Consider the following 26,816-nt stretch of genomic DNA (forward strand, 5'->3'; position numbering starts at 1 on the left):
GCCCAGTGAGTTGGACAGAATTATGAGTTGGGACCCCGATGTTGGGGTCCAAAGGGGGTCCTGATGTTGGAGTTTATGGGGAACAAATACACAGTTATGCATTGGTCAACTGGTGGTCAGAGTGCATTATCATTCAATGGAGGGTTGCGGGCAGGCTCTCCTCTCCAGCATGGAAGGAGCTGCAGCCTGTCATTCAGCTAGGAGAAAAAATTAGATGCCCGCCCTGCGACTTTTAAGTTGAAAATAGAAAAAAGAACGGCCTCAGCAGCTGAGCCACCATTGTGGAGGGAGACCATCAAAAGCCTGCAAGGAGCACTGACCTCCAGTTTGATGCTGGTGGGGCAGCTCCAGTCAACTGGCCCATGGTGGGGGTGGTTCTATAAATGCTCATTTGACTAACATCAATTAGCCGCCGGTCACTTCTGATCCCCATCATGCCTCCAAGAAAATGGCCCCTGGGCAGGATGGTGGCAGCTAACCGGCATGCTGACCAGCGGCACAAATCTTCACACTACCCACCTCTGCAGAAAATTCAGTCCATACCATTCAATTCCCAGCAAAGTGTCCTATCTCTCAAATATTTGCTTCCATCTACCTGCAATGAGTTACTGCTTCTCAAATAGCTGGCTGCAGCTCCACACCACACATCAGCACATATTTCAGAATAATTTAAGGATTGCTGCATCGTTTTTTCAATGAGATGTTGACCCAATAACACATCTGCCCTCTCAGCTGGGTGTAAATGATCCCTGTCCCCTACTCAAATGAAAACTGTGGGCGGCCCCCTGCATTTCTTCAAAAGGTTATCTTAAAAAGTCCAACTATTGACATTCTTATCAACACCATCAATACAGATTATGGTTAATTTGCTGTTTGCAAATTAGTTGCTGCATTTCCCACATTATCACTCTTCAAAGTTTTTTATTGGTTGTAAAGCAGTTGGATATTAGGAGATTGTAAAATGTATTTCTGAAGTCCTAAGGGGAATGTAGCTGATAATATCTGAGGCCCAATTGATGATAGCATAGTGTTCAGCTTCAGCTGCAATCCCTCAAATAAAGCAGCAGTATGTTCACATGCAGTAAGACCTCAACAACATTCAATCTTCTAAGTGGCAAATAATATACCAAATATCATACATTGGCCATCGCCACCAAGAGACAGCTGAACCACTTCCCCAATGATATTAAATTGCTTTAGCATTGACAAGGCCTGTTCAACAATTCCTAGGGGTTACCAGTGACTAGAAACTTAACATAGGTCATAAATGCATTGGTTACTGGAGCAGGTCAGAGGCTTGGTATTCTGCATGAGTCGCTCAGCTCCACGAATCCTCACAGAATCACCTCCAAGTCACAATTCATCCTGACTCGGTATATTGCTGCTTCATTCTTGCCAAGTCAAAATCTGGAAATTCCCTAACAGCTCTGTGGGAGTACCTTAACCACACCAATTACAGTTGCTCAAGGAGGTCGCAGCTCAACTACTCAAGCACAACTTTGGATGGGCAATAAATGCCAGCTTTGCCAATGATATCCATTTCTCAAGAATGAATTAAATATATATATATTTTGTAAACAACCTCTACAGTAAAACAAAAATGTATTTCTCTTGTTTTCTACTGACATGCTTCACATGTACTTTGACGATACCCATTTCTACTTCATCTCCAATTCTCTTGACACCCTCACTGTCTCTGCATTGTCAAGCTAATCATCTTAAATCTACTTTTTGATGAGTCATAATTACCTCTGAGAAGACCATGGTCCTAAACTTCATTCAGGGACTCAGGTTCGGTTCTGATCTTGGGTGACTGTGTGGAGTTTGCACATTCTCCCCATGTCTACGTGGGTTTCCTCCGGGTGCTCCGCTTTCCTCCCACAGTCCAAAGATATGCAGGTTAGGTGGACTGGCCATGCTAAATTGCCTCTTAATGTCCAAAAGGTTAAGTGGGATTATGGGGATAGGGAGTGGGTCAAGGTAGTGTGCTATTTCACAGGGTCGGTGCAGACACAATGGGCTGAATGGTCTCCTTCTGCACTGTAGGGATTCCATGATTCTATGAATAGCTGAGCTGTTCCCAAGCTGTAGACTGCAACCCCAAATGGGATCTCAACAACAATAGATGGGGTCAAGAGCTTCCCCTCTTTGGAGTCTGGAAAGCAGTAAGCTCCTCACTGAGGTCCACACAGTGTCCAGTCCGGCCCTTGCCTTGCTTGTTCTCAGTCTCACTCTCCAAGTCGATGAAAAGAGACCCACCCAGCACCACGAACAAGTGCAACACATGTGGCTGATTTTCTCCTCTCCCAGTTCATCCTTCTCCCATTGATCCAATCTTGCACTGGCAATCTGGCCCCCGGGACTTTTTCCTCCTTCGCAAGGTCATGTACAAAAAGTCACATGCAAGGGACTCCCTGACTCAGCAATTCCGGCTCCTTGTCCCATATTGGAAACTGATGTGCACTAAGAGACAGGAAGGTGGATTTACAAGCTAATTGATCTGCTTAAAAAAAAAAAACTGGAGCCTGAAGAGAAGTCAGTTCTTTACGTTGTTGATAATGTCGGTGACAGAGGGTTCAAGGATTGGGGGCTGCTGTTGGTGGGGTGTAACTTTCCTTATATGATCCATTCTGAAAGGGCAGCAGCAATTACACAGTTTTCTTACAGCATCAGTTTATTCCAGTGGTGTGTAGGAGAGAGAGGTTTAAAAGAATACGAAGCTTTAATTAAAAATGTTGGAAAATATGAAATGGTCACTTGGAAGTATAGAACTGGAGTATTGTAGAAAAAAGATTCATGCTGTTGAAGCTTTTCAGTTTGCACTCATCAGGATGCAAGAATACCAAATTTCAAAGGTAGCATCAGTTTGCTTCCAATTTGATTTAGTGTCAATTTTTGGCTGACCACTTAAATGCCTTGGTATGTTTTACTACATTAAGGCTGCTGTGCAAATATACTGCATTGTTGTTCATTGAGATCTAGGTAAAATTCTTTAAAGTTATTGTGCATACAAGCCCCATCTGCTCTACCAGAACGACATAAGATTCCATGGTACTATTTCAAAGAAGAGTGGGTTGTTATTGATCCTGGTCAATATTTATCCTTTCAATCATCATCGCAAAAACTGGTTAGTGTTGTATTACTTGTGGGACCTTGCTGTGCACAGATTGGTGTTGCTAACTTTAGCCTTAGTTTAATTGCTCTTGTTTTATCACCTTTGCTCTTGAGTAATGATCAATAATCCAACACACCGCTTAGTAAGAGTTAAATCAACGCACATTTATTATATACAGTAATCAATACTTATACATTAATTCTACTTCTAAGCTACTTCCTACAACTAACAGGACAATACTTAACTTTGGGAATGGCCCATCAGGTCAGGGAAACAAATGGCCTTTCGTATGGGTTCTGAGCCTGCGGGATTCGAAGCTGGTACAGGTCAATAGCTAGGAGCGCCTATCTCGTAGCGAGTGTTGAAGTAGGACTTACGATTGGAGCGGTGGTTGCAGAAGGTCAGCAGAAGGGTGCGGAAGGATGAAGAAGGGTCGATTTGAACTTGGACTCTATATTTATAGTCCCCAGGGGCTCCCCGCCTTTCGGGGCGGACCCTGTACCTGGTTCCAAGTGATTGGATTTTGTCCCAATCACTTGGTTCGATATTCTCCAATGCTGGAGCGATTCCTTGATCAATGGACGGTTTTGGGGTGGTCATTCACCTCTCTTTCTGTAGGCTCCTGTTGGCGCCGGAAAGTCTGGGTTGGCTTTGTGTGTCTAATTTGTTGCACATTGTTCCCGGGGATTGCTAATTAATATTCAGATGGCTGGTGTTTTGTTGTGCTGATGGCTGCAGATATCGATCCTGTCTGGTTTTAGTCCTGTTGGCTGATTTTCCCATCAGCCTTTTCCGTTCGCCATTTTAAATCGGGGTTGGCCATTCTAAATCGGGTGTTAGCCATTTTAACTGGCTACATTGGCTGTCCACACTTCATTGACTCTGTCCACACTTCATTGACTCTAAGATGCTTTGAGACATCCAGTGCCTATGAAAGGCACCATATAGCTGCAAGTCTTTTCCCCTTTGATACATAATTATAATATTGAGAACTGTGATGCTGGAAATAATTTTAAAATTCCTCTTCGTATTCATAATTCATGAAACCATTGATAAATATATACTTGTTGAAATGGTACAGCCAAGAAAATGTAACCTGTGTGATAAATCCATATTAAGTTCATCTTCACTTTGATCTATTTGCTTTCTAAGTCCACAAAGCATCCTTTGATCATTTTATTAATGCATACTTTGCCAGTGCTGCCACCCTTTAGTTTATTGAGTTGCACACAAGATCTAGAAAAACAACTGTTGCTAATTGACACAATAATACAATGCAAAGTAACTAGTTATAGGCAAAAACAAATGAGGTAAACTCCGCAGGTGAGAATAACTATTGAGTTCACTGGCCTGAACATAAATGCAAAGCTGCTTTGCACACAAACCTTGGTGCAAAGGCCGGGTATGGGCACACAAATAGTGATCACTTGCAAAAGAATTAAAGAAATTTGACCCCAAATCTTTTGAGTAAAGCCTGACTGATTTTCGAAAACAGACATCAAGTTGTGTTAATTTTTTTGTAACAAGCTCGTCTATTGAAAAAGATTGATTCGAAAGATTAGTTAAAATATGCTCATTTTTTTTCAGTTCATAAGGTTTTCTACATTTGTAAGTAAATTATGCATGAAAACTTATAATAATAATCTTTATTAGTGTCACAAGTAGGTTTACAATAACACTGCAATAAAGTTACTGTGCAAAGCTCCCCGTCGCCACACTCCGACGCCTGTTCGGGTACACAGAGGGAGAATTCAGAATGTCCAAATTACCTAACAGCACGTCTTTTGGGACTTGAGGGAGGAAACCGGAAAACCCAGAGGAAATCCACGCAGACACGGGAGAACATTCAGACTCCGTAGACAGTGACCCAAGCTGGGAATCGAACCTGGGACCCTGGTGCAGTGAAGCAACAGTGCTAATCACTGTGCTACCATGAAAATTCTCCAGTCGGCACTCTCTGGCGCCGGTTCGGGTACAGAGAGAGAAAATCCAAGCACCCAGAGGGAACCCACGCAGACACGGGGAGAACGTACAGACAGCAACCCAAGCCGGGAATCGAACCCGTGTCCCCTGGCACTGTGAAGCAACTGTGCTAACCACTGTGCTACCGTGCTGCCCTTGATTAAGTCCAACTATAGAAATTGAATTCATTTCTTTAATATAAATTTAGAGTACCCAATTCATTTTTTCCAATTAAGGGCCAATTAGCATGGCCACTCCACCTACCCTCCACCAACCCAAAGATGGGTTGTGTGGGCGAAGCCCACACAAACACGGGGAGAATGTGCAAACACCACACGAACAGTGACTCGGGGCCGGGTTCAAACCTGGGACCTCAGCACCGTGAGGCTGCAGTGCTACCCACTGCACCACCTTGCTGCCCAAAATTGAATACATAATCTAGGCTTTCACTTCAGCCTGATGCCAAAGAGGTCCTACATGGTCAAGGTGCTGACCTTTCGATAATATGTTGAATCAAGGCTCTGTTCAGGTGGATAAATCCCATGGGACATTTTGCACAACAACAAAAGAGGTTTACTAACTTGTTCTGGCCACAATTCTCCTTCAGCCAACATCATTGGCAAAGGTTAACGAGTGCAAATTGGTTACCCCAAATAACTGCAAAACAACTCCAAAATAATACATTTGGGACATCCTGAGAAGGTGGAAGTATATTAAATCTGTCAGGTGGTTGAACACTTTATTGGCCTGAACACAAATGTAAAGTTGATTTGTACACAAACTGAGTACAAAGAGCAGTTACAGGCACACAAATAGCGATCGCTCCCAAATGAAGAAAGGTCATTTGACTCTGAATGTTTTGAGCAAGACAAGGTTGATTTTTAAAACCAGACACAAATTGAGATTGCTTTTTTTTTTGCAATATGCTCCTTGTCTATTGAAAAGTTGACCAGGAAGAATAAATCCTAAATGAAGGGAAAAAAAACTTGACCGCGAATATCTCACATTATTCTAAGAGCAGGAGAGTTGATCTGGTATACACCCAGCCAAAATTTATCACTCAATCAACATCACTGAATCAGGTTATCTCTGGACTGGGTCATTTATGTCAACAGTGTTGGGTTTGCACAGCTTTTCGCCACAACAGTGACCTGCTCTCAAGAGGACCTTGGCAATGCTGAGACCTGATTTGGCAGGTTGTAAGGTTGGCCCCATTGTGGGCCACAGCCTGCTGAGCCAAGTGCAACTACATCTCCCAGCGGGCAGAGCGAGGCGCGTGCGCGGCCGGCGTTCGTTGTATTTTCGGACGGCGCTTACCGCGGAAACCCTTGGCTGCTCCGGAGGCGGTTCAGATATATCTATATATATCTCGGCTTGACGGAACCGCACCCCCAAACCCACCGTGCCGCGGACATTGAAGATCCCCTTGAGTTGAGGTTCTGCAGCGATTTAGCCGTGGACTGCTGCGGAGGCTTTGCCAACCTGGATTACCGCAAGGTATCGCTTCTCGCTCCGCTGACAGGCCGCGTGGTTACCATTGCCCCCCCCCCGTTGCATCGGTAAATGTGTTCCCCCCACCCCCCTTCCGAACTGTGCCCGGGGAGAGGCAGGGAGCCCTTCCAATTAGCCCCCCCACCCGGACAGGTTTTTGGGGGGAGGGGAGGGACTATTGGTTTTGGGGGAGGGCCTATTGGTTCTGTGTTGTATTTAAATTCCACCTCCTTCACCAACCTCCCCACCTGAGCTGTGGTTATCTGATGAACCTCTTCTTTAAAAATAGCTCGACAGACACTACCATCACCTGTTAAGTATTTCTTGTTAAATCAGATGCTCAAATCTCGTCAAGAAACATGGGGTGTTATTGGAAAATGCTTCCTGCTGTTCTGAAACCACACTGACACCACAACTCAACTCAACCCCTTTCCCCTAAACATTCGTGCCATCTGTTTCCAAGCATTTTTCAGGTATTCTCTTTTTAAAATAAATTTAGAGTACCCAATTATTTTTTATTTTCCAATTAAGGGGCAATTTAGCGTGTCCAATCCACCGACCCTGCACATCTTTGGGTTGTGGGGGTGAACACCGGGAGAATGTGTAAACTCCACACATGAAAAGTGACCCAAAACTAAGATTCAAACCCAGGTCCTCAGAGCCGTAGGGAACAATGCTAACCACTGTGCTACGTGCCGCCCTATTTTTCAGGTATTCTGAGAATTTGCATCAAACTGATTTTTATTTCAACAGGGATGTCTAATTGTGCAATGAAAATTCAGAATCGCACTGATATTTATTAAATACAGTAATATCCTCAAAAGTAGCGATTTGTCAGTGTCTGTTATCCGAAGCTAGTCATGGTGCCCTGTGACGTGCATCCAATTAAGAGATAAAAAATGGACTGCAGGAGCAATGAGTGATCTTATGCAATGGCGGGGCGGGTGGGCAATATTCAATTTTTTAGTGTCCCTTTGAAGTGCCCCAGCAAGCCATTTAGTTCAAGGGCAATTAGGGATTGGCAACAAATGCGGGCACAGCTGGTGACGCTAACATCCCATGAAAGAATTAAAGATGAATTGACCAAATTGAAAATAAAGATACCAAGAAAATAAAAAGTGGATCTTGCTTTTTATGGGCATGGAATATATTTGTCTGTTTTGGGGTTGTGAGTTCTGAACTTTAGAAATTGTAAGTCACTTGTACTTTCATACAATGTATTTACAGTCTTTGCTTCACACCTGACGAAGGACTGCAACTTACAAGCTAAAAATCAATCATTTTTAAGCATATTTAATATGAAATCACTGATCATTTCCCTAAAATAATTAAGTGCCTAATAGAAGAATCAGCTAGATTTCAGTTATCTGCTATGTCATTGTGCCATGTCTTGGGACCCATATAAATCGAGCTTTTCTATACGCTACAATGTATTCACATCTGCAAAGTTCAGTTATTTTATATTGATGCTTATCACCAGGATGACTCACCAACAAAGATAGGATGTGCCTCTATTATGATTTTTATGATTTTTTTTGGCCCTGTACAAATTGTGCTGTTGTACAGATCATGTTCTTGGAACTTCGCAATCCTATATCTGAACATCACAAGTAACGCAGCCTCCCATGTGTGGTATCTGTAACAAGTTGTCCATACGGTCTGTGCTATTATCATGTCTTTGTTGACAGCTTCATCTTTTCAAAGACCATTCCTGGAATCCTCTGACTGGTAATTTGTTTGTGATTTTCACACTTCTTCCAACTCCTGTGCAACTTCCTTCAATTATGTTCTATTCTTATGACACCAGCGGCTTCAATTGCGAGATTTACTATCTTTTATGATTGGTATTGAATTATGAAATGTCACAGCATAAAAATTGGTCATTTAGCCCATCACATCCTTCCTTCTCACTATGCAGAAACTAGGGTCTAATCCTAGTCTTCTGCTAGTACTTCACTTTCTTAATCTCCGTCTATATTTTAATGTGTTACTTTTGTAACATCGGGTATACATCTGCTTATCATTTTCAAGGTGATAGATAATAGAAGCCACTATTTTCCTGTGGTGCCTTTTTCACCTGCTACAGGTGGCCACAAACATAGGAAGGAATTTCCGCTGCCCCCAGAGGTGGATTCGTGGCGGGCAGGACCATGTGATTTGGCGTGATTGGAAAAAGTCAGGGTGGGATTTAGCAGCCGCATTATCCACCGGTGCAAATCCCGTAATGACAGGTAATTCACGGAATAGGCCAAAAATAGGATTTGCGCCAACGAGATTTTGAAATGCGGGCTTTCCAGGCTCTCCCCAATGACGCGATCCTCAGGGCGGGTACATACCTGATCTGCATGAATCTGAATCCGTTATGATATATGAATATATTAATGATTAATATTACATCTTCAGCCCCCATTGACTCTTCCCACCCACCAGGCGTGAATTACTACTGCTTTTTAAAAACTGGAACCAGACGCCATAACCTCTGAGAGGGAGTCCAATGGCATAGGTGGGGGAGAGGGGGTCGTCGGACGTTTCCAGGATGGGGTACGTGGCTGGTATGATGGCCATGAAGCCTGTTGACTTGTTAAAAAATTCTTAGAGGGCTGTGTTAGTTTGCCACTGTGGCCGCGAGCCACATGAGTTGGGGAGGGGTGTATTGAGAGTCTAGAAGGTGGGCCTAATGGGCTGGGTGGATGAGACCCTGAAAGACCCTACAAGACGGTGGCCCAGCCTGGGGGTGTGTGGTGGCGGACATCACTGTTCAGTTGACCCGACCTATTAGGGATGTGCGAGCCGAACCCCCAGTGATACAGAGAATAAAGGAGGGGAGAACCAGACGAGAGGCCAGAGGCGACTGGCAGGGCAACGGCATAGGCCGAGGGCAGTAATACCATGGCGATCTGAGTTGTGACTGAGTGGTAGGTGCTGGATAAGGCGCCGGACAGGCTGCTTCAGGACAGGTTCAGGAGGCCAATGGGTCAGGGAGGCACTGATGTTATCCAGCTGCGACACCAATCTGACTGTGCGTCTCTCTCTTTCTCTCTCTCTGTCTCTCTCACACTCTTCACAGGTAACCAAGCGATATCAGTATGAGCTGGCTATTCTTCATATTGCAGCACTAGAGGAGCATAGACTCCAGCAGCAATGTGCAGCAACACCCAGGAAAGCCGCAGGAGACGAGGGGGTCACAGGGTAGATCGGAGGCTGCACCAGCTGTGCAGAGGGCACAAAGGCGTAGAAGGAGATCGAGGGTATACAAGACCAGAGTGTCCTCATAGAGCTGTTGGACAATATGTGCCGCAGGAGACTGTGCAGTACATGGTGGCGGAGGACACCATTCCCTGTGACTGTGAAGGTCACGGCAGCCCTCAACGTTTATGCAACATGATTGTTCCAGGGCTCCATGGGTGACTAACACAGCATCTTACTAACATCCACCATAAGTGCATCCATATGGTCACGGATGCACTCTATGCAAAGGCTTTGGGCTTCCTTAATTTCGACCTCAACCAGGCCCAGTAAGATGAGAGGGCTGTGGGAATCAGCATCATAGCTGGTCTGCCACAGGTGCAGGGGCATTTGACTACATCCATGTCGCTCTACACGCCCCATGGTATAAGAGAGTCCCCTTCATAAGCAGGATGGGGTTCCACTCCCTCAATATGCAGTTGGTATGTGACCACCAGGTAGGATTCATGCACGTGTGTGCATGTTTTCCAGGAAGCGTGCGTGATAGTTACACCCTCGGGCAATCGCAGGTCCCTGACATTTTTGAGGGTCACCTCAGGAGGCAGGGATGGCTTGAAGGAGACAAAGGATATCCCCTGAGGTCTTGGTTGATGACGCCAGTGTGGAGACCAGAGGCCACAGCGGAGGGCTGGTACAATGAGGCTCACAGTGCCACCTGATCTGTGATAGAGCGGTGCATCGGCACTTCTGCTGCCTCAACAAGTATGGTGGGGCCTTCAATACAGGCCACAGAAGTCTCCCGGATGATAGTGGTCTGTTGTGTACTACATGACCTGGATTTCAGTGGGGCAGCGACCTTCATGAGGAAGACCTGAAGGAGCAGCATGATAAGGATCTTTGGATAAGGAGGACATCAGGAAGGAGTTGAGGAAGAGGCTGCTGAGGATCCAGGTGTTGGAGACCAGGTGGGGGCAAGGATGCGCATGAGCTGGAGGGCTAGGGATGCGCTAATCGCTTCTCGCTTCATGGAGGAGGACCAACATGTTGTCCGACAGGGCGTCCTCTGGAGGGCCAGGACCTGGAGGGCCCCAGCCTACTTTCGAGTGGCACTGGTGTTGCCACTTCACCTTCTTATTCCTGGTACTCCTGGCGGAGAATCAAGTTTTGTTCTTCTGACTTTGATGTCAGGTTAACTTTGGGCCGAGCTACTCGACAAACTATGCCAGGAACTCCATTTGCATTCATTAGCATCTCATGCATGCTAATTAAAAGGCCACCTCAGCAGAATTAAGTTTGTCCAATTTAAGTTTGCTGCAAGACGGTGGCCCAGCCTGTGGTGGAAATTGACATCGTCCATGATGTTTAGGTCTGTATATGTTGCTTTTGCTTTCTTAGGGACCTCGCATAGCATCATTTGAGTGCCGGTAGCAAATACTGCGACACGGCTGAGATGGGAGTCACGTGAAGGCTGGAAGAGAGGGGTTAGGGTGGAGTGAGGGGAGAGGAATGATGATATTGGTTGGGTCTAGGGTGATGACGACAGGGGGACACTAAGAGAAGGGTTGAAGGTGGTAGGGAGAGTTTGAAAGGTGACACACATAATTTTTCCAATCTGATCTTGACCACGTTAGTGAGATTCGCTGAAGCGTGAGAAGGGTCTTTTCGGGTGAGTGGAGTTCAAGCGTCCGACTAAAGGGACACTATAATAATTATGAGGCAACTGGATATCAACCAAACTCCGTTCTCTATGGTGAAGTCCACAGTGCAGCAGGTTTGTTCCTGATTCATGAGTGTCATAACATTGAGATACCAGCAAGACTTGGAGCTGCTGTTCCTTCAGTGCCGTTTTTCATCAGCTGCAGTCAGAGACAGGGAGGGAGGGAAGATGAGATCTGAAGACCATAAGACATAGGAACAGAATTAGGCCACTCGGCGCATCGAGTCTGCTCCGCCATTCAATCATGGCTGATATTTTTCTCATCCTCATTCTCCTGCCTTCTCCCCATAACCCCTGATCCCCTTATTAATCCCCTAATTAATCGAGTACATTAGATGGGTCGTTTTTTGTACAGTGTGTGCAGGAGGGTTTCCTGACACAATATGTTGACAGGCCAACAAGAGGCGAGGCCACGTTGGATTTGGTTTTGGGTAATGAACCTGGCCAGGTGTTGGATTTGGAGGTAGGAGAGCACTTTGGGGACAGTGACCACAATTCAGTGACGTTTACGTTAGTGATGGAAAGGGATAAGTATACACCGCAGGGCAAGAGTTATAGCTGGGGGAAGGGCAATTATGATGCCATTAGACGTGACTTGGGGGGGATAGGTTGGAGAAGTAGGCTGCAAGTGTTGGGCACACTGGATAAGTGGAGCTTGTTCAAGGATCAGCTACTGCGTGTTCTTGATAAGTACGTACCGGTCAGGCAGGGAGGAACGCGTAGAGCGAGGGAACCGTGGTTTACCAAAGAAGTGGAATCTCTTGTTAAGAGGAAGAAGGAGGCCTATGTGAAGATGAGGTGTGAAGTTTCAGTTGGGGCGATGGATAGTTACAAGGTAGCGAGGAAGGATCAAAAGAGAGAGCTAAGACAAGCAAGGAGGGGACATGAGAAGTATTTGGCAGGTAGGATCAAGGAAAACCCAAAAGCTTTCTATAGGTATGTCAGGAATAAGCGAATGACTAGGGTAAGAGTAGGACCAGTCAAGGACAGGGATGGGAAGTTGTGTGTGGAGTCTGAAGAGATAGGCGAGATACTAAATGAATATTTTTCGTCAGTATTCACTCAGGAAAAAGATAATGTTGTGGAGGAGAATGCTGAGACCCAGGCTATTAGAATAGATGGCATTGAGGTACGTAGGGAAGAGGTGTTGGCAATTCTGGACAGGCTGAAAATAGATAAGTCCCCGGGGCCTGATGGGATTTATCCTAGGATTCTCTGGGAGGCCAGGGAAGAGATTGCTGGACCTTTGGCTTTGATTTTTATGTCATCATTGGCTACAGGAATAGTGCCAGAGGACTGGAGGATAGCAAATGTGGTCCCTTTATTCAAAAAGGGGAGCAGAGACAACCCCGGCAACTATAGACCGGTGAGCCTCACGTCTGTAGTGGGTAAAGTCTTGGAGGGGATTATAAGAGACAAGATTTATAATCATCTAGATAGGAATAATATGATCAGGGATAGTCAGCATGGCTTTGTGAAGGGTAGGTCATGCCTCACAAACCTTATTGAGTTCTTTGAGAAGGTGACTGAACAGGTAGACGAGGGTAGAGCAGTTGATGTGGTGTATATGGATTTCAGTAAAGCGTTTGATAAGGTTCCCCACGGTAGGCTATTGCAGAAAATACGGAGGCTGGGGATTGAGGGTGCTTTAGTGATGTGGATCAGAAATTGGCTTGCTGAAAGAAGACAGAGGGTGGTGGTTGATGGGAAATGTTCAGAATGGAGTTCAGTTACAAGTGGCGTACCACAAGGATCTGTTCTGGGGCCGTTGCTGTTTGTCATTTTTATCAATGACCTAGAGGAGGGCGCAGAAGGGTGGGTGAGTAAATTTGCAGACGACACTAAAGTCGGTGGTGTTGTCGACAGTGTGGAAGGATGTAGCAGGTTACAGAGGGACATAGATAAGCTGCAGAGCTGGGCTGAGAGGTGGCAAATGGAGTTTAATGTAGAGAAGTGTGAGGTGATTCACTTTGGAAGGAATAACAGGAATGCGGAATATTTGGCTAATGGTAAAGTTCTTGGAAATGTGGATGAGCAGAGTTATCTAGGTGTCCATGTACATAGATCCCTGAAAGTTGCCACCCAGGTTGATAGGGTTGTGAAGAAGGCCTATGGAGTGTTGGCCTTTATTTGTAGAGGGATTGAGTTCTGGAGTCAGGAGGTCATGTTGCAGCTGTACAAAACTCTGGTACGGCCGCATTTGGAGTATTGCGTACAGTTCTGGTCACCGCATTATAGGAAGGACGTGGAGGCTTTGGAGCAGGTGCAGAGGAGATTTACCAGGATGTTGCCTGGTATGGAGGGAAAATCTTATGAGGAAAGGCTGATGGACTTGAGGTTGTTTTCGTTGGAGAGAAGAAGGTTAAGAGAAGACTTAATAGAGGCATACAAAATGATCAGGGGGTTAGATAGGGTGGACAGTGAGAGCCTTCTCCCGCGGATGGAAATGGCTGGCACGAGGGGACATAGCTTTAAACTGAGGGGTAATAGATATAGGACAGAGGTCAGAGGTAGGTTCTTTACGCAAAGAGTGGTGAGGCCGTGGAATGCCCTACCTGCAACAGTAGTGAACTCGCCAACATTGAGGGCCTTTAAAAGTTTATTGGATAAGCATATGGATGATAATGGCATAGTGTAGGTTAGATGGCTTTTGTTTCGGTGCAACATCGTGGGCCGAAGGGCCTGTACTGCGCTGTATCGTTCTATGTTCTATGTAATAAAGAGCCTATCTAACTGTCTTAAAGACACTCGGTGATTTGGCCTCCACAGTCTTCTGCGGCAAAGAGTACCACAGATTCACCACCCTCTGGCTGAAGAAATTCCTCCTCATCTCTGTTTTAAAGGATCGTTCCTTTAGTCTGAGATTGTGTCCTCTGGTTCTAGTTTTTCCTACAAGTGGAAACATTCCCTCCACATCCACTCTATCCAGGCTTCGCAGTACCCTGTAAGTTTCAATAAGATCCCCCCTCATCCTTCTAAACTCCAACGAGTACAGATCCAAAGTCCTCAGCCATTCCTCATATGACAAGCTCTTCATTCCAGGGATCATTCTTGTGAACCTCCTCTGGACCCTTTCCAAGGCCAGGACATCCTTCCTTGGCTATGGAGCCCAAAACGGCTCCCAATACTCCAATTGGGGTCTGACCAGAGCCTTATACAGCCTCAGAAGTACATCCATGCTCTTGTATTCTAACCCTCTCGACATGAGTGCTAACATTACATTCGCCTTCCTAACTGTCGACTGAATCTGCACGTTAACCTTAAGAGAATATTGATCAAGGACTCCCAAGTCCCTTTGTGCTTCCGATTTCCTAAGCATTTCCCCATTTAGAAAATAGTCTATGCCTCCATTCCTCCTTCCATAACTTCACACTTTTCCACATTGTATTCTATCTGCCATTTCTTTGCCCACTGTCCTAGCCTGTCCAAGTCCTGAAGCCCCCTCCTTTCTCAATACTACTTGTCCCTCCACAGATATTTGTATCATCTGCAAACCTAGCAAGAGTGCCTTCAGTTTCTTCTTCCAGATCATTAATGTATTTGGGTAAAATTGAGATCCCAGCACAGACCCCTGAGGCACACCACTAATCACTGGCTGCCATCCTGAAAAAGACTCCTTTTGCCTTCTGCCAGTCAGCCAATTCTCCATCCATGCCAGGATCTTACCCTTAACGCCATGGGCTCATAACTTATTTAACAGTCTCCTCGTCAAAGGCCTTCTGGAAATCTAAATAAATCACGTCCACTGGTTCTCCTTTGTCTAACTTCCTTGTTACCTCCTCAAAGAACTCTGACAGATTTGTCAACTGTGACCTCCCCTTGACAAAGCCGTGCTGACTCAGTCCTGTTTTATCCAAGTTCCAAGTACTCCGCGACCTCATCTTTGATAATGGACTCTAAAATCTTACCAATCTTCAAGGGGTACACCTGGTGAATGGCAGCCAACTCGTGACTCCAAACCTCGATCCTCCCAGATGAATGGTCTTTGTTGACATATGCTGCCTAGGCAATGGTCTCTCTACAGAGTCTCGGGTAGTGGAGACCAGCGGAATAGTGTCAGAGAGACGCTTCTTGCACATGGCTCTCATCATCCTGGTCACAGAGCAAAGTCTCTATTCACAGGCATGTGTGCACGGGAGGAACACCAATCGGAACACCAATCTCTGGTCCTCCAGTATGTCCTTACCTGAAAGGGGTATGGTGGGGATGACTAGACTGAGGCCAGGCAAAGGGCTTATTGGCCTGCTGGCCTTGAGATGGAAGAAAGCCTGTAAAGGATATGCTAACTAAATGTTTAATTTCAATTCAGTCACACATCCACTCAGGCATTAATGATACAAGCTGCAAGACCCCTGTCTTGGTAATGGCTCTCATCCAGATGAGGTGAAGGAGGGCTTGACAGTAGTTGGCACAGCACCAAGAAGAGCAGAGGATTGAGTAGCAAGAAGCAGCTAGGCCTCTAGAAGATCAAGATGCTGGCAAACATGGATCACTGCAACAATGAGCATTGGCCGGATGATGGGTGCATCACTCTTATGTAGAGATGCAACACACATGCGTAAATCTCAACCAGAGCCCAATCCCACGCTCGTGTTTGGGGGTGTGATTTCAATTTCAAGGCATGTCCCCCATTTTTGCTACACTTGCCATTGTAATTGTAATTGAATGTCAGGCGGAGAGATGGAATTTTGTCTTTTGGAAACTTAAGTCCATTGGTGGGCAGGAAGGTCAATGTGATAGGCAATACTGGAATTGCCCTTGTATGTCTGGGATGTGGTTGCTCATGTCTTCCAGCTTCTCCAGTGTGAGTTGCAACTGCAAATTACTCTGGAGGAGTAATGTGAACCTCCAGGCTGGCATTGAGTCAGTTCTGGCTGGGTGCCTTTTAAATATGGCGTTAGAACCTTTGACCCCATGGGGTGACCCACTTCCTGCCCGGCCCTTCACAAAATTTGCTGAGCTCATTGCAGATGCATAATTAATGATCTGACCAGCGGAAGATCATGAGTGTTCAGCTGTCCCACCACCCAGCAGGAATCACACTGACCTTCCTGTCCACCACTGGACTTAAGTCTCCAAAAGACAAAATTTCATCTGTACGCCTGACTTTCAATTACAATTACAATGGCAAGTGTAGCAAAAATGGGGGACATGCCTTGAAATTGGAATCACACCCCCAAACACGAGCGCGGGATTGGGCTCTGATTGAGATTTACGCATGTGCAATGCATGAGGGCAGCTGCTCATAGAAATCAGTAGCTGCCTCCATTCAAGTCATATTTTGGTGACTGGTGTCAGAAGTGCGACATGCAAAGAGGAGACTGGGCAAGGTCAGGTCTGAACATTGTGCACCTCTTTGAATAGCCAGAGTTCCCCTTTGGAGAGGTGCAGGCACAGCCTGTGGAATTTCTTTAAACTTATCTTAACTGCCAGAATTGGCAAAAAAAACCTCAATTCAATCTGTCTTGCTTTAAACCAAGGGTGTAGATGGGCAGGTCCACTGGACTTGCTGGGTAGTTTTATTTTTGCCTTTACTGACCCATGTATGCAGGTGCCGGGAAGAACATTGTGCTGGAGAAGGGCATATTGCACTTTGTGGGAAGGAAGGTACACGGTGAGCATGGCACCCTCACCATAGATGCCACAGAAACCAGTCTATGTGTGCAGCCGGAGGGCAGGAAGGGGAAACAGCACCATGTACACGAGGAAGGAGGAGGAGAAGGAGATGCAGGACAATCCGGTACTACCCTGTAGGAAGGGTGTACAGGTCTATATAAACCTCTATATAAAGGAGAACCAGTGCCTAAGGTGAGCAAAGTTAAGCCCTGAGGTGGTGACAAATGTACACCACATGGTGCAGCAACAACTAAAGCCACATTCTGTTGATGCCCATCCCTGCCAGCGGCTGTAAACGTAACAGCCACTCTCAATTTCTTTACCTCAGATTCTTTCCAGAGCTCAGCAGCAGGTCTGTCTGTTATATAACAGTCAGCAGCACACAAATGTATTAAGGCTGTACTAATGTCCTGTTTGCTTGTGTGCAGGATGGCATTAATTTCCCTGTAGATTTGGCATCTTGGATTTAAAGACCTACAGCCTTTGTCCAATTTGCAGGCTTCCCTCAGGTTCAGAGTGCTGTGATTGCACCCATGTTGCCATAAAGACTCCAACTCATAATTCGGACACCTTCATCAAATTAAATTCCTTCCACTCACTCAATGTACAGGCTGTTTGTGACCACAACAAAGTCTTCCTTCATGTGTGCGTGTGTGTGTGTCTTTGTTCATCATCCAGCCACGAGTCTTGACCGCTAACTACATGATAACCTAGCTGGTGAGTCTAGAACCAGGGAACAGTCTCAGGATAAGGGCAGGCTATTTAAGTTTGAGATGAGGAGGAATTTCTTCACTCCCAAGGTACCCCAGAGGGCTGTGGAAACTCGGTAAAGATAGAAATTGATGAAAAGTCCAAAATTGTGCAGATTAGGTGGATTGGCCATGCTAAATTGCCCCTTCATGTTCAAAGATGTGCAGGTTTGGTGGGATCACAAGGATAGGGCGGGGCATTGGGGCTAGGTGGGGTGCTCTTTCGGAGGGTTGGTGCATACTCGATGGGCCAAATAGCCTCCTGCACTGTAGGAATTCTAGATTTCTGGATACTAATGGCATCAAGGGATATGCAGATAATGGGGAAAATGGTGTGAAGGTCGATGATCAGCCATGATCAGTTCAATTTTGTTTTTCATGGGCTGTGAGTGTCACTGGCTGGGCCAGCATTTATTGCTCACCTGTAATTACCCTTGAACTGAGTGGTTTGCCAGGCTATTTCAGGGAGCCTTTTAAAAGTCAACCACATTGCTATGGGTCTGCAGTCATATGTAGGCCAGACCAGGTAAGGATGGGAGATTTCCTCCCCAAATGGCGTCATAGTGGTTAGCACTGCTGCCTCAGCGCTCCAAGGTTCCCGGTTCAATTCCGCCCTCGGGTGACTGTCTGTGTGGAGTTTGCACTTTCTCCCCGCGACTGCGAGGGTTTCCTCCGGGTGTTCCGGTTTCCTCCCACAGTCCAAAGATGTGCAGGTTAGGTGGATTGGCCATGATAAATTGCTCCTTAGTGTCCAAAAGTTAGATTGGGTTATAGGGTGGAGCTGTGATGCTCTTTCAAAACAAAAAGGGGCCAGTGCAGACTTAATGGGCCAAATGGCCTCCTTCTGTACTGTAAATTCAATGATTCTACGATAAAGGACATTCGTGAACCAGACAGCTTTTTACAACAATTGACAATGGTGTCATGGTATTAGACTTCTAATTCCACATTTTATTGAATTCAAATTCCATCATCTGCCATGGGAGGATCTTTACCTTGGTCTCCAGAACATCAACTGGGTCTCTGGATTATTTGTCCAGTGACAATACACCACCAGCTCTCCTTTGAATGGCAAAGCAGGCTCGGTGGGCCGAATGGCCTACTCCTGATCCTTTCTGCTACGTTCCTTTTGACCCTGTGTCTCAGGCATGAAGAGGAAAACTTCAGCCATACATTTTATATTACAGTCAGTCAAGGCTTTGCTGTTTAAAGTTATAATTTTGCCCCAACCTCATCTGCAGAATCATTCGTCAGATTTGCAAGGTACAAATGTTTTCTGTATTTACCACCCACCCTGACACAGCTATGTTGAAATATATTGTGTATACTATAAAAGTTTGGCAAGTGACACAAGACTGTTATTGACTATGCAGACAGTATTCTAAATTATCTCCTGTTAAACACTGCAGTGACTATTTTCTTCAATGGTTGCGAGGACTAATTAACCAAAATTGTATTTATTTTCTCATTATTAAAATACTTTTGTTGTATTTCACAGAACCAGCAAAATAAAGTTAGTTTTAAATGCTACCTTCAAACTAATAGTATAATCATCTGTTTATTGTCACTATTATTATGTTCCACATTTAAGCAAGTAAAGGTCAATTATTATAATTTGTTTAATAGCTTTGAGAATTACAGATTACATTTCCAAACCGCAACTGTTTTTGATTAAACTTGACTTTCTTTTCCCACAGTACTTACAGACTGTGTGGACACTTTTTTATCATCTGTAATATTATGCTTGGGTTTTTTTTTTGATTCACCAATGCAAGGGTTACTTTCCACCTATTTTTAAAAATCCATCTCCTGCTCTCATAGGAGAATTGACCAGAGAGAGTGCAGTTCGTAAAATGGCAGTGCCTCACCCGCTTGGTCATTTATGTTTTAGCTTCAACTGACTGACTGTGGGATACATCACAGTCAATCCTTTACTCACTTGATGTGCTCTTCTGGTCCGAGTCATTAGATGGTGATCAAAAATGGGAATCATTAAGTTTTTCCCATCCCAAGTCCAGGATGCATATGTTGTCGGGCTGAAATCGGCTACCCTGGCTCAGGGAGGGAATTATACTTGTCCCTTTGCTGCTCTCTCCGACCACAATGCTTGCACGTTAACAATAAAGATTATTATTATTATTAATAACCAAGTGAATCATTGGAGACATTTTAATGAACTTTCTAATTTGTAAAATAACATTAAACGGCTAAAAGTTGTACGAGTCTTCTTTGCATTTGTCAAAAATAGAAATATTAAAAATGTTTCTTTCAGATCGATATTTCAATAATGGACGAAATTTTTAGCTACTTCGATTGGACAGACCTGAAGTTTAATATAGCTATCCTGGCTGTCGCTTTCAACCCATTGTTCTGGAATATTGTGAGTATTGGGTGTTGCTTATACAGTTCTGCATAATGACTGTATTCTCTGATGTATTTTCATACCATTTGTCAAAAGTGGACTCATTCCAAAAATCCCCACTCTGATATCCCGATGAGAGAAACATAGATCTAATTGTATAAAATGTCAAAAATATTCCTGGTGGATATTCTCAATAAGTGTCCTATGGGACCTTGACATGTAAAGAATGTTGATTGGCTTAAGCATCCGGTTTACTAAAAGACATCCAAAAACAAAATGGATCAATTTTATACCAATTATTATAATAATAATCTTTATTGTCACAAGTAGGCTTACATTAGCACTGCAATGAAGTTACTGTGAAAAGCCCCTAGTCGCCACATTCCGACGCCTATTCGGGTACACAGGGAGAGAATTCAGAATGTCCAAATCACCTAACAGCACGTCTTTCAGGACTTGTGGGAGGAAACCGCAGCACCCGGAGGAAACCTACGCAGACACAGGGAGAACGTGCAGACTCCACACAGACAGTGACCCAAGCCGGGAATCGAACCTGGGACCCTGGAGCTGTGAAGCAACAGTGCTAACCAGTGTGCTACAGTGCTGCAATTAATTTCAGTAAAAAGCAAATAATGAACAACCATATAAGCAACCAATCAGATCCCTGAAAAGGACATTAAGAAGTACTTCAAAGGCCTCTGCTTGTTTCTCACCCCCCAGCATATACTCTGAAAGTATAGTTTATTGCATAATAAGTGTACACAACATTTTGTGAGCAAAATGATCAATATGATGTCTCATCCCAACTTTTGAATCCCTTCAATAACTTTTTCCTCTCATCTTTCCGGAACACCGGTTTGTATCTGTTTTGTTCCACGTGCCTGTAAGCTCAGTCTGATAACTATGGTCTCAGCAAGTATATACATTTTCAGGCCCCCGCACAAGCACTCAAAGTGCCCTCCGTGGCTTCGCTCAGAATCTCCTGCAGTCTTTTCTGCATTTGATATTTTCCTCCATCTTCACTTATTGTTTCAAGCTGTGAATGCAGTATGAAAGCTAAGAGATGGCAAAAACATAAAAAATGACTTTCCTTAATATGGGCTGAATGAAAATTGAAGAATCAACAAAATAGAGGTTGACAGCACAGAAACGCCCCTTCGGCCCATCGCGTCTAGCTATTCTAATCCCATTTTCCAGCTCTTGGTTTATAGCCTTGTATGCCTTAGCATCGCAAGTGCACATCTAAATACGTCTTAAATGTTCTGAGGGTCTCTGCCTCCACCACCTTTTCAGGCAGTGAGTTGCAGACACCTACCACCCACTGGGTGAAAACATTTTTCCTCACATCCCCTCTAAACATCCTGCTCCTTACATCTATGCTCCCTGGTCATTGATTCCTCCACCAAGGGGAAAAGTTTCTTCCTCTCTACTCTATGCCCTTCATAATTTTATTCATCTCATCTCTGTCTCCTCTGCTCCAAGGAAAACAACCCCCTCCAACCAATCTCTCTCCATAATTAAAACTTACAGTCCAGGTAACAAACATCCTGGTAAATCTGCAGAAAGAGAAAGGAGCTAACTTTTCAAGTCTGGATGACTCAAAACATTGGGCGGGATTCTCCCTTTGGGGAACTAAGTCTTTTCTGCATTTGATATTTTCCTCCATCTTCACTTACTGCATTCACAGCTTGAAACAATATGAAAGCTAAGAGATGGCAAAAACATGGCCGGAAAACGAGTGAGAATCACTTCGGACTTTTTCCTCAAAAATCCGGGGTGACCCCGTTCTCCAGGGGGCTAGCAGACCTCCAGCATGCGTCCCGTAGCTCTGGCTGCTGGCGGGGCCCTGCTGGACAGACCGCGCGACCGCGCATGCGCATGGTGGCCACAAGCGGGACCGCGCACCGTGGCCCACCTCGGCGTGGGCACCGCCGACATGGCGGAGCCACACAGCGGGCCCGCATGGAGGAAGATAGGTTGCTCCCGGATCGCGATGGCCCACTGATCGGTTGGCCCCGATCGTGGGCCTGCCCGTCGTCGAGGCCCCCCCAGGTGTCCGATCCCCACGCCCCCCCCACCATAACGCTCACATCAGCCGCGACTCCGTGTTCCCGCCGGTATAACCACATTAGAATCACGGCGGCGGGACTCAGCCCATCGAATGCGGAGCATCGCCGGGGGGACCTTTACCAACGGCCCCCGACCGGCGCCACGTCGATTGCGCGAATAGCAGCGATTCTCCGGTTGCCGGACAATCTCGTGCCGGAGTGGGAGCCTATTTTGGGTAATTCTCCAGCCCCGCGCTGAGCACGATTTCGGTGCGGAGGGTCGGAGAATCCCACCCAGTTCCATTCTCTCTCTACAGATGCAGACCTGCCTAAATTGTCCAGCATTTTCTGTTTTTCTTTCAGATCCCAACATCCGCAGTAATTTGCTTTTATCATAAATCTATAAGATATAGGAGCAGAATTAGGCTATTTGGCCCATCGAGTCTGCACTGCCATTCAATCATGGCTGACCTGTTCCTCATCCCTATTCTCCTGCCTTCCCCTTGTAACTCCTGATCTTCATATTAATCAAGAAATTCCCTTATTGATCATGAACGCCATGTTTGTGCTTGGGATGCTGTTACCTACAGTGCCATAGACCAAGAGCTGGTTAGTGAAATCAGTCTGAGTCGTTCTTTCGTAGAACACAAGAACTAGGAGCAGATGTAGGAAATTTAACCTCTCTGCACCCTCCTAAAATGTGGATTCCAGAACTGCACACAATACTCTAGCTGTGCCCGAACCAACGTTTTATACAGCTCCAATATAGAATCATGGAATTTACAGTGGAGAAGGAGGGCATTCGGCCCATCGAGTCTGCACCGGCCCCTACAAAGAGCACCCTACTGAAGCCCACGTAGCTGCCCTATCCCCGGAAGTCAGTAACCCCCACTTAACATTTTTCGGACACTAAGGGCAATTTAGCATGGCCAATCCACCTAACCCGCGCATCTTGGGACTGTGGGAGGAAACCGGAGCACCCGGAGGAAACCTACGAAGACATGGGGAGAACATGCAAACTCCGCACAGACAGTGACCCTGCCGGGAATGGAACCTGAGACCCTGGAGCTGTGAAGGAACTGTGCTAACCACTGTGCTACCGTGCTGCCCTTCCTTCTCTTAATTTCTGATGCCTCGGCTAATAAAGGCAAGTATACCATGGGCAGGATTCTCCGTTTACCGACACCAAAATCGCGAAACGCGATTGGGTGGAGAATAGGTTCCGACACCAAAATCGATTTTACACCAAATCGCGATTCTCCGACACCTCAACAGGTGTGTCAGTGCGTACCGGAACGCACATACAGTTGACACCATTTGCATACCATTAGCTGGCCCGACCCGGTCTTCTCCGGAGCCTCCGCGATTTTCCTCTGGCGATGGGCCGAATTCCCAATGGCGCGGTTCACTCGTGCTTTTAACAATTGTGAAACCGGTCTCGTGGCTGATGAATGAGAGAGAGGAGGTAGGACGCAGAGAGGAGTAACTGTGGGCTGCGGGGCCGGACCACTGGCAGGGCTGGCTGGGTGGGGGGCCCCGGCCAGGGCTGGGGGAGGTGGGCAGTGGGGTTTCGGGGGAACAGGCCGAGCGGCTGGGGTGACCCTCCACGCGACTAGGGCGGTGTCCAGTTCCGGATCACCATTACCCCAGCCATCTTGTTGTGCCCCCCACTGACCGCCCACCCTGGACCCTGGTTCTGCAGAGTGACACCGGCCATAGGGGCGCTCCCATCCCCACACCCCACCCTCTGCCACCCGCCAGCGGCCCACCCAGTAGCACCTACGGAGGCCGCGGAGCGTATCACTGGCGAGGGCAGTGGCAGCCGATAGTACTCCTGGCATCAGGGATGCGTGCCAGGGCCAGAGGCCCACTGGTAATGGCCACCAACGGGGCCAGGGATGTGGGGATGAGGGGGGGGACCTGGTTGGTCACGGGGTTACGTACCATGCTAACGTGTACGCCTTTCACCCCCTGCAGACAATGGGTATTGGAATTCAACCAGCAATGGTGGCCTCCCTGCTAGTCGCTGCAGCCCTGGAAGATGCCCTGTGGCTGTACGAGCTGGAGCTACTTGAGGAGGAGGAAGCTGCAGCAGCGGAGCATGCCGCAGAGGGACAGGTGGTACAGCCACCCAGGATGGAGAGCAAGCCGCACAACAGACCGAGGAGGAGGAGGTGCCGCATGAGGACTCGTGTGTACCGGTACTGCCTGTCACTCGAGGATCTACTGGACCGAGCATGCCGTCGAAGACTCCGGCTGAGCAGAGAGACAGTGCGACATATCTGCCAAAAGCTGACACACCTGGCACCGAAGGGGTATGGGGAAGGACACGTGCTCCCGGTGCCCGTCAGTATGATGGTTGCCTTGCACTTCTACGTGATGGGGTCCTTCCAGGCACCAAGTGGAGATCTGTCCAGGATCTCACAGACCTCAGTGGAGGCACTATATCCCCAGGCACCTCTTTACATCCACTTCAATGTGGGCCGTGCCCACCAGGGTGCCCGAGCGGCGGGATTCGCCGCCATCGGCGGGATGTCCTGGGCCAGGGGATGATCAACGTGATGCATGTCCCCCTACGAGCACCTGCAGATAACAGACCGCTTTACACCAACCTAAAGGGGTACCACTCTATGAACGTGCAGCTGATATGTGACCATCAGCTACTAATCATTCATCTCTTCCCCCGATAACCGAGCAGTGTGCACGACGCCTTTATCCCGGCACACTCGATAATTCGTGACATGTTCGAAACGCTCCCCCCCCAGCTGTGGCGTTGGCTCCTGGGTGACAGGGGCTATCCACTGCAGTGATGGCACCTATACAGAGACCACAGACTGACGTGGAGACCCACTAATACAATGCCTACACAGCATCCAGGTCTGGCATCGAACGGTGTTCCCCCCTCCTGATGATGGTGCCTGGACCGCTCTGGAGGGGCCCCCAGTATGACGCTGGGAGAGTCGCTTGCATCGTGGTGGTCTGCTGCGTCCTCCACAACATCGCACAGCAGAGGGACGATGTGCTGGAGGAGGAGGATGAACACTAGGCTTCGTCCGACGAGGAGGATGCAGGGGAGGGCGAGGATGGGCAGTACATGGGGCCCAGGCAGGCACGGCAGGCCGCACGACATGTACATCAGGGCCAACATGCACGAGGTGCTCTGATCGTCTCTAGGTTCACCGACTGGGGTGTGTGAGAGTGGAGGGGGGGAGGGGGGGGGGTGGGGGACTGGTCAGGTGCAAGTCCCTCCATGGTACATACTGCGGGGTGTGGGCCCTGGGTTTGGCAGTAGCGCCGGGTCTGGTCCATGGGATGGAGCATGATGACAACCCGCTTTGCGATGAATTCTGGTGCTCCGTATTGTATGCCAATGTCTTACTCTTTCCTACGATAGCACTTTCCATCGTCCACCTGGGTGATCCCTGCATGCGAGCTGGCCATTCCATCACCCGGTCCTATTGGATCCCTGGGGTGGTGAGCCCAGCTCACCCACAACGTCTGCCCATCTTCCTGGCCATCCCAGACCAGTCCACCCCTCACACCAATATGAAAGAACACCGAGGCAGGTTGTAACTGTGGTAACAGGTGTTTAATGTGACCAAATATTGACAGGTTTGTGCCCTAGGCCCTATAACTAAACTATGCCAGCTCAACTGGTGTCTAATGTTCTGGACATCCGGGCCCTAACGCTACGTCTTGGTGGTTCCCCAGATGATACGGCAGGAGTGGAGGCGGGCCTGCTGTGATTCCTGCCCAACGACCTGGGTCCCCATTGGTAGACATCTTCTGGGGCGACCAGAACTGGATGGGTCCGGCTGCTGCTCGGGTGGCATGGTGCTGCCCTGTTCTGCCCGCTGTCCACCAGATGCACCAGGGACAGAAGGATGGAGTCTTGGGTGCTGCTGTGTTCCAGCACCACCCCTGTGGGAGTCACAGGCACAGGCCCCATCACCTCCTTCTATTCGGGGAACCCGCTGGCCCCCGGGCTACTCATGAGAGGGGAGCTACTCCCTGAGGCTCCTCCGCCACCTGGCGCTGCCAGTCCTGGAGTCCCACTCCGGTCTCAACCAGGGTCCGCATGCCCACGGCCATGGAGTACAGGGAGTGAACCATTACCGCCTGGGTCTGTGCCACAAGACCCATTGACTGTCACCACCTTCTTGGTTTGTGTCACATCAGCCATTGACTGTGCCATCTCCCTCTGGGACTGGGTCACGCTCAGAAGTGCTGTTGCAATATCCAGGTGGCTCTGTAAGATGGCAACCTTCTCCTGGGTCTTGGCCAACACCTGCACAGAATGCCCCGGGGCTTTCAACATGCTGATCCATAGTCATGACTGTCGCCCCCCAATGCTTCCACCGCAGATGCCACCCGTTGGACTCCTCCAATTGCACCTGCAGGTGCTGGATGCTCACCGACATGTAGTCCCTGGCTCTGCGACTGCATCTCCACTTTAGATGGGTCTGTCCGTCCAGAAGCCTGAAACCCATCTGGACGGCAGCTAATCCCTGGGGCCAGCCTGACCTCTGACCGTCTGCTCCCTCGGGTGTTCCTATCTTCACCTGCTGTA

The 26,816-nt window shown here is 47.3% G+C and overlaps 1 protein-coding gene across 1 annotated transcript in view; it reads left to right on the forward strand.

Moving 5' to 3' along the window:
• The first annotated feature begins 6,395 nt into the window (after window positions 1-6,395).
• The window catches only part of pemt (phosphatidylethanolamine N-methyltransferase), a 167,982-nt gene continuing 147,561 nt past the window's right edge, over window positions 6,396-26,816 (forward strand). The window contains exons 1-2 of the mRNA XM_072480824.1: window positions 6,396-6,574; window positions 20,109-20,216. Of these exons, the coding sequence (XP_072336925.1) occupies window positions 20,124-20,216 (93 nt within the window). The 5' untranslated portion in view covers window positions 6,396-6,574; window positions 20,109-20,123. The remainder of the gene's footprint in view (window positions 6,575-20,108; window positions 20,217-26,816) is intronic.

The sequence above is a fragment of the Scyliorhinus torazame genome, chromosome 17 (genome assembly GCF_047496885.1).
Source record: "Scyliorhinus torazame isolate Kashiwa2021f chromosome 17, sScyTor2.1, whole genome shotgun sequence".
In the NCBI taxonomy this organism is placed as follows: Eukaryota; Metazoa; Chordata; class Chondrichthyes; order Carcharhiniformes; family Scyliorhinidae; genus Scyliorhinus; species Scyliorhinus torazame.